At 37.1% G+C, this 9,067-nt stretch overlaps 1 protein-coding gene across 2 annotated transcripts; it reads left to right on the top strand.

Moving 5' to 3' along the window:
* Window positions 1-925: 925 nt before the first annotated feature.
* On the top strand, window positions 926-8,151 carry LOC121329045 (UBX domain-containing protein 10-like). 2 transcript variants are annotated; one of them, XM_041274314.1, is made up of 2 exons: window positions 926-1,492; window positions 5,009-8,151. In XM_041274314.1, exon 2 carries the CDS (start codon window positions 5,020-5,022, stop codon window positions 5,887-5,889), a length of 870 nt encoding a protein of 289 aa, XP_041130248.1. In that variant the 5' UTR covers window positions 926-1,492; window positions 5,009-5,019; the 3' UTR covers window positions 5,890-8,151. The 2 variants fall into 2 exon arrangements, with proteins under 2 accessions (XP_041130248.1, XP_041130249.1); XM_041274315.1 differs by having other exon boundaries at window positions 926-1,551.
* The last annotated feature ends 916 nt before the right edge of the window (window positions 8,152-9,067 follow it).

Raw genomic sequence — 9,067 nt, 5'->3', positions numbered from 1 at the left:
TCACTGACCAAGCTGTTCTGCAGTGGACTGGTACAGTATAGCCAGTTATTCCAATGCAGTCTTGATGTGTTTAAATGAGTCTCGAATGTGTATATAATCATTATGAAATGACCCTCCATGGCATTTTACATACATGCATGAAGTAGTCAAAAAGAGGCAGGTTGAATCTAAATGCTTACAGTATTTAGATCAATTGAATAGACCCTATTGCCTGACACCTGTGTGCTTAAGTAAACATGCTTGAATGTGTGCCACTATGTTATTAACACACTTCTCTTGTTGTGAACACGCTCATTATAAGTGATGTTTTACAATGTGATTGTTTACATCTTATACTATATGTGATCATCATATATATATATATATATATATATATATATATATATATATATATATATATGTTTTAAGGTTGTATCAGATTCATATTTTGGTGTAATTTTATGTTTTAATATTTGACATGAAACTGACTAAATTGTAAAATAAAGTTATCTAAATAGGCTTTCTTTTACAATTTTAACAATGTAAAAACATTCATCTTATAACGCATTTGTATTTGGGTAACAGTAAACTATTTTAGTTGGCTTTGTTAGTCACAAGTAGAGTGTAAAATAATATTAGTAATACTACAAAGAAGCCCACAATCAGGTAATAGAAAGGGTGACATCATTTCGTTACATTGTTTCAGATAGCTGGAAGAACGCTCTCCAGCGATGGTTAAACTTGGTGTTTTACTGTATTGAGCATCAATGACTTGAGTATTCGGTTCTGGGGATAATGGGATTTGTATTCCACAGTAAATCTTTAAATCAATAATGTTATATACTTTACAATCGTACTAACACCGCGTTTGATTATGACATCTAGCTCTTCGTTTATAACATTTTCATTAAACTATCAATTCCTGTTTATCGTTGTTGTACTTACTGTTATATACGTCATGGTCATCGTGTCTTGTGCGTCATGCTGAGAGCTGTAATTTGGGATTCACAGCAGAGCCGGGGGTGTATGGTACTCGCATACTTGTTTTTTTTTTTTTTTTTTTAGTATAAATAATTCAAGGTATTCTGTGTCATGGTTATGCATTTAATACTGTTTGGTTAAATATTTATATTATAAAGGTTGTTTTCGTTTTAAAGAGTTAGGCAGTTGGGAATGCGTTCCGTTTTAAAATAGGTCTGCTACTCATCACAGTAACATTGTACTGCACTCTGCATATCAAGCAGCACTCGATATTGGCATTTGAAAGCACACAGTGTACCAGATGCGATCAAACTGACACCAATTCAAACTACCACCAAGTCTCTTTTTGGGTTTCAAAACCAGGAAGTCACATTTCCGAATTCTGTCTGACGCAAACGTGACCACGTTGCCAAGACAGCAACGCTGTTTGTTTACCAGACTTGATGGAAAACAAGCCATCTATGCGCCACAAAACTTGTGTTTTCTACAGCTCCTTGTTCCGAGAGGCGCAGGAGTGGAAAGACATGTAGAGGTAACTGAACGCTTCTATTACTCGTGTTGAGTGGTGCTCATGAAGTTAGACACCGCATTGTAAGTGAAACGATAGGCATGTGTTTCTAAGCGCGTATATTGATTGCATTTTCGTAGACTTATGTTGCCGCCAAAGTCTTAAAAACAGTGGAATTGTTAGGATTGAATGATTACCCTCAGATTTACTTTCACGGTTACTAAACTGCAGGACTCCCTTGCTAATGTATACGGACACTGTATAGACCCCTACTCTGTGGCCGAGGTGTTGCATCACCCCCTAGAATGAACTCAAAGTCGAATGAAACGTGCTGAATAATGTTACCTTATCATATTGAATTACATACCGCTTGTAGCTGTCCATATACTGTACTTAACGACAAACTGACAAGACAAAAATCTAACATGAGATAGTGAACTCTATGGCTTCTGGTAGACACGTGGTATCATTTGTTTAGTTTATTTGATTATATGATGGTAAATAAAAAATGTTTAGATTATGATTATTTTTTTTTGAGTATGTCTCAATCCTAAAACTGTAGATGATGCAAAACTTGTGTCGGTAACTTGGTTTGCTGGTGTTAACCTACAGTGTGTGTTTGATCAGTGATGGTTTATTTTTGTCAATTAACTAACACTGACAGGGTAAGCCAGGGTGTTTTGGTCCGGGCAGTAATTTGTTCCTATTTGTTTCTAGAGTCTGCCCAATAATATCAGTCTCTTTATTTCTGTTTGTCCTTCAGTACAAAACTAACTTCATAAACTTTGTTCATTTTTACAGAGGTTTATCCGCAATAGTTTTAAAAATTTTGTTCCTATTAAGAAACTTGCTTGAAATCTAATATTGAATGGGTTATGGACTTTAAAAATACACAATAAGTATATGAATGAAGAAATTAAAACAGAATCTCTCAATATTAACTTTTCTCGAAACGATGAGAAAAAAGAGATATGTTTGGATATGAACCGCCATTATTTCTTTATATAAGAAAAGAAAACAAGTGTGTTGTTTTTAAATAGACCCACAAACTAATGCTGGTTAATATTACTGTAGACCGCTGAGAGAGTTCTGTACTAGCTTCAAAGCAGAACAACACTGCTGTTTGAATAGAAATGCACCATTATAAGAAGAGATGTTATCTTGGCAATACAAGAAGTACACCCCCCCCGTCCCCCCAAAAAAAAATAAAAAATAAAAAATTCAAATATCTTTAGTTGCACTGTTTGAATTGTTAATTTGGCAGGGTTTTTCAGAATTTGTGTTTTTCATAACATTTCCAGATGTTCATTTTAGACCCACAGAGGCAGTATTTGAGTGTTTCTGTATATAACACTCTGGCGTTCCTGGATGTAGCTGCTTGCTTATACATTAAGAAAAGAAAAGAAAAAAATGGTAGTGCACAAAATACAAAGTTTCAATCTAAAATAAATAAATACAATTAAGAGACATACGTATTATTGGATATTAATATGTAGATACAGGGTGCATAATTATTTTTTTCTTCATTTTAAGTGCAGATAATTCATAAGAACATAAGAACATAAGAAAGTTTACAAACGAGAGGAGGCCATTCGGCCCATCTTGCTCGTTTGGTTGTTAGTAGCTTATTGATCCCAAAATCTCATCAAGCAGCTTCTTGAAGGATCCCAGGGTGTCAGCTTCAACAACATTACTGGGGAGTTGATTCCAGACCCTCACAATTCTCTGTGTAAAAAAGTGTCTCCTATTTTCTGTTCTGAATGCCCCTTTTTCTAAACTCCATTTGTGACCCCTGGTCCTTGTTTCTTTTTTCAGGCTGAAAAAGTCCCTTGCGTCGACACTGTCAATACCTTTTAGAATTTTGAATGCTTGAATTAGGTCGCCACGTAGTCTTCTTTGTTCAAGACTGAACAGATTCAATTCTTTTAGCCTGTCTGCATATGACATGCCTTTTAAGTCCGGAATAATTCTGGTCGCTCTTCTTTGCACTCTTTCTAGAGCAGCAATATCTTTTTTATAGCGAGGTGACCAGAACTGCACACAATATTCAAGATGAGGTCTTACAAGTGCATTGTACAGTTTTAACATTACTTCCCTTGATTTAAATTCAACACTTTTCACAATGTATCCGAGTATCTTGTTAGCCTTTTTTATAGCTTCCCCACATTGCCTAGATGAAGACATTTCTGAATCAACAAAAACTCCTAGGTCTTTTTCATAGATTCCTTCTCCAATTTCAATATCTCCCATATGATATTTATAATGTACATTTTTATTTCCTGCGTGCAGTACCTTACACTTTTCTCTATTAAATGTCATTTGCCATGTGTCTGCCCAGTTCTGAATCTTGTCTAGATCATTTTGAATGACCTTTGCTGCTGCAACAGTGTTTGCCACTCCTCCTACTTTTGTGTCGTCTGCAAATTTAACAAGTTTGCTTACTATACCAGAATCTAAATCATTAATGTAGATTAGGAATAGCAGAGGACCTAATACTGATCCCTGTGGTACACCGCTGGTTACCACACTCCATTCTGAGGTTTTTCCTCTAATCAGTACTTTCTGTTTTCTACATGTTAACCACTCCCTAATCCATGTACATGTGTTTCCTTGAATCCCAACTGCGTTCAGTTTGAGAATTAATCTTTTGTGCGGGACTTTGTCAAAAGCTTTCTGGAAATCTAAATAAACCATGTCATATGCTTTGCAATTATCCATTATCGATGTTGCATCCTCAAAAAAATCAAGCAAGTTAGTTAGGCACGATCTCCCTTTCCTAAAACCATGTTGACTGTCTCCCAGTACCCTGTTACCATATAGGTAATTTTCCATTTTGGCTCTTATTATAGTTTCCATAAGTTTGCATATAATAGAAGTCAGGCTTACTGGTCTGTAGTTACCTGGTTCAGTTTTGTTTCCCTTTTTGTGGATCGGTATTACGTTTGCAATTTTCCAGTCTGTCGGTACCACCCCTGTGTCAAGAGACTGCTGCATGATCTTGGTTAGCGGTTTGTAAATTACTTCTTTCATTTCTTTGAGTACTACTGGGAGGATCTCATCCGGCCCAGGGGATTTGTTTATTTTAAGAGCTCCTAGTCCCTTTAACACTTCTGCCTCAGTTATGCTAAAGTTATTTAAAACTGGATAGGAACTGGATGACATGTGGGGCATGTTGTCAGTATCTTCCTTTGTAAAAACTTGTGAAAAGTAATCATTTAACATATTTGCTATTTTTTTTTCTTCCTCTACGATTTTGCCATTTGTATCTCTTAAACATTTAATCTCCTCTTTGAATGTTCTCTTGCTGTTGTTTGAATGTTCACTCACATAATGTTCCTCATTGAAAATCATGAACTCTGTTAAATGTGTAACAAGTGTCACCTCTAAACGTGATAGCAGCTGACTAGATCCAGGCAAGGCATATGAAAGAGATATTGGGCATTTCCACACTTTGAATTGGTCATCCAATTTTAAAGGATGTGCATGACACCCATTAGAGAAACTGCTTTATTCTCAATGCAATCTTTGTTTCTCATTTAGCTATAAAAACAATGAGATGGCTACCGCACCACCTATGGAAAGAATATTTTCAAGAGGTATTTTGTCTTTTGATACCAGCATATCTACCGACAGAGCCAGACAAACGCAAAATGCATGTTACAAGGCCTAAATCTGCCAAAGCTCGCAGCAGACCAAACCTGAACTACACCAAAACTGTGGACGCAGTTTCCTATGATAATGTCCCAGTCATGCCAAGACCACCATCTTCTTCTTCAAGTGAACTGGGAGACAGTCCTTTTAGACCACAATCTTCCCCAAGACCACTAAGCATCAAGACCCAACATAAAAACACAACACTTGTTCAGCAGTTTCCAGCGAGACCATCCTCTTCCCTAAACAGATACCGCGTTCTCCCCTCTATCGAGAAAAGGGGTTCTGGAGATACAGCCATTGAACGCCTGGAAAAGCAGACTCGTGAACTAAGCATGTCTTCTGCTCTGCTGCTAAAAAAGACAAGACCTTTTTACAAAGACCAGCCAACCTCAGGACGAGACACAAATAAAGAAAAGAAACCGGGCAGCAAGTGTTACTCCCAGACAGAAAAGAGGGACCCTGGACTGCCACACATCTCTAGCCTTCAGACTCCTTCAGACGAACAGCCAAGCCTGCTTCTGGCAGTGAGATCTCCCTCAGGTGAAAGATTTGAAAAAGCTTTCTGCTCGTCAGACACTCTTCAGACGGTGCTGGCTGCTGCCGAGGCCAGGTACAACACTACCTACACAAACGGGATCGTAGAGACCATGGAGGTGCCCCGAAGAAGCTTCCCTGATTCGTCCCATACCCTGGAGCAGTGTGGGATTCAAAACAAGTCTGTGCTTTGTATCCTGGATGAGTCTGACTATCAGCTGTATTATCTGTAGTGTCTGGATTCGATCATCAACACAAAGAGGCAGGCATGGCTGTACACTCTTAATTGTGTAACATAAACAAACTTACCTTAGAACAATTCCTACAATACCCTTTAATAGATTATCAATATGGAATATCAATATTAAATGGTTTCACAGAACTTGATTAGCACAGACTCCCTAATGTTACCTTAGGTAAAATAGTCCAAGATTAGTGCTGGACAGGGTCTGATAACGCAGGTGTGTATGTTAATTGTAACATGTATAGCTGGCTTCATAATCTGCTCTATCCAGTGTTACTGTAGGTAAGGTAGTCCCAGAGCAGTGCTAATCAGGGTGTGTGAAAGCAGCTGGTAAAAACAGATCTTTCCTGTGCAACATGTAATGCAGGTGAAGCCTTGTTACCCTTAACACAGCAAGGAGCTGGCTGCTGTCACCTGATAGGGAAACACAGCAGCCATGCACTTGAATTGTGTTAATAGCAATGAGCGACAAAATGCTTTTCAAAAACATTGTTTTTTTATGAACAGGTTTTGTTTACAATGTCAATATATTGTGTCAAACACAGGCCGAAGAACAATGATTCATGTTTTATTCTGTTTTTACTAGATAAAAACTTGCTATTAAGAAATGAAAAGCATCTCTTTGTTGTTATAGAATTAGGCCTACATCATAGTTAGGCTTCCCTGATAAAACCTATTTAGCTGTAATGCAGTGTTAGTTATTGGGACTTGGTGCTTGTGTCCAAAAATACATAAATCCATAATTTAATCACATGTTAAATAAACAATTAAAACCTGATTTAATCCAAAGTAACAGTTTAAAATACACTGTTTAAAAGCAGAACAATACCATTGTCATACACACGTGGTTAGAAAACCCATTTATCTACTGTATTATCAGGATATTATAGTCTATATTTGTGCAGGTTTTGCTAAAATCAAAAGAAAATGAGATCTGGGTAGCTTTGCAAAATTGAATTTAAAAAATGAAGTAGGAATATGATCAATCATAAAAGATAATTGTGTTCTATACCGTCTTTATTATTAGCAAAAAAACAAAAGCTTAATCCAGAATTCTATATGGGTCATTTATCCATTTAAAATCAGCTAAATTAGATGGCACTCAATAACTAAGTGAAATGTAGCCTGAAGTTTCATTAGACAATTCACGAATCGGTGTTCAGACTAAATGGTGTTGTGTTTGTTGTCTTAATTAAACATGGTGAACGTTATGTGTCTTGGTTTCATTTTAGTGATTTAACTGTTGCACGGCAGGATATACCTTGACTGGAATTGAAGGGGTTTAAACATGAGGTTGTAGGTTATTTACAGCGTTTTGTAAAGGAGTCTTTAAATTCAGGTAAGTAAATGCTTGCAATGAACTCTGGTCATAGGAAATAATTCCCGATACAATCTCTATATTTTCTTAAGAAAATGTCATTGCATTGTCTCTGTGTTTAATTACCACATGTCCCTCACTCTCTCTGGTGTCTGCAATCATTCTAATTGGTTCAGGGTTCTATTGTTCCAATAACAAGGTATTATCATGCACCTTATACAGGGCGATTCATAATTCGCACAACATTGTCCGAGCATTGGAAAAACTGAAGGGTACGTGGAGGATGACATGCAAAAGAAACATGTCTGTTACAGACACGCTCTGTAACACACCATATGGCCACCAGAGGGCTGTTAAAAAATGTCACCATTCAAGTAGAACTGAAATCAATGCAAAACAACGTTGTGCAAATTCTTAATCACCCTGAATATAGGCTCAGTTTCAAAATTTTTCTCATGACTCATTAAAAAAATAAAATAAAAAATCCATGCAAACGAATAACACTCTCTCGCTAGAGTTTTAATAACATAAAAAATACAGGGTAATAGGGGATGATAGCTATAACCTCCTTGATTGAAAATATATTGATTGTTTTGATGATGATAATAATGATAATAATAATAATAATAACAATAATAATAATAATAGGCTTAGTGCTGAGAAAGTTTGGGATTTTAATCAAATTTATAGGGTAGGAAGGGGATGGCCCAAAGATGGTGCTTTTACTGGTAATACAAACATATTATATTTGGTCTTAAACACTGCATTTATAGCGAATTTCTGTAAATGTAAAATGGTGAAACGTCAGGCTACTCTCAGATCTCTAGTTCTGTGGGAGTCTTAAAGAACGCAAGCTCTCAAGAGTTCAAACTTTTTGGCCTAAATGCAAAGCATTATGTTTGGCGCAAACCCAACACAGCGCATCACCCAAAGAACACCATCCCTACTGTAAAGCATGGTGGTGGCAGCATCATTTTATGGGGATGTTTCTCATCGGCAGGGACTGGGGCACTTGTCAGGATAGAAGGGAAAACGAATGGAGCAAAGTACAGAGAAGTACTTGAGGAAAGACATGCTATCAAAAATACACCAGTAGCTATTTAGGCACTGAAAAATGTAACGAGCGAGGGACACCTTGTTCTGGCCTGGCACGAACAGTCAAATAAGTGACCTGATTGCCACTTGCAACCGCTATAGAAAGGCCCAACCTAAAGAACCGATGCAGTCATGAAATTCCAGACACACCATGGCAGAAGGCAGGGGCAGATTTATTTGATAAAGAAAATGACTTAATTATGACTGACTACTACTTTAAATTAATTGAGATTTTAATATCGCAATACAGTGAGACAGTAATCAACCACATTAAATCACAGTATGCTTGGCATCCTCATTACTAATAATGATCCACAATTTGGAAGTGCAGAATTTTTACGCTTTACTTAGAGCTATGAGTCTGAGTACATCACACCTTCACTAACGTACCACAAAGTAATGGCACGGTAGAAATAGCCATTCAGCCCATTAAGTCCACTGAAAGAAGCCAAACATGATCACAACGACCCATACCTTGCTTCACTTCATCTAAAAAATACCGATGGAAGATTTAGGATCACCCACTTAGATGTTAATGGGCAGGAGAACAAGAACTCTGATTCCCTTCAGACCCTATTGCTCACACCAAAATTGATAGAAACAGACATACGAGTGAATCTCAAACAAAAGCAGAAAAAACTAATTGTACTGCAACAAAAACACAAAACCACTCTCCAATTGTGCCTTGGACAACCAGTACAGAACAAATGAAAACAAGCTGTTACACCTGCAAAAAACCCGCAATCCTACATCA

Source organism: Polyodon spathula, chromosome 16 (genome assembly GCF_017654505.1).
Source record: "Polyodon spathula isolate WHYD16114869_AA chromosome 16, ASM1765450v1, whole genome shotgun sequence".
NCBI classification, from domain to species: domain Eukaryota; kingdom Metazoa; phylum Chordata; class Actinopteri; order Acipenseriformes; family Polyodontidae; genus Polyodon; species Polyodon spathula.
The sequence above is the reverse complement of the archived record's forward strand: the minus strand, read 5'-3'. Positions and strand labels throughout refer to the sequence as shown.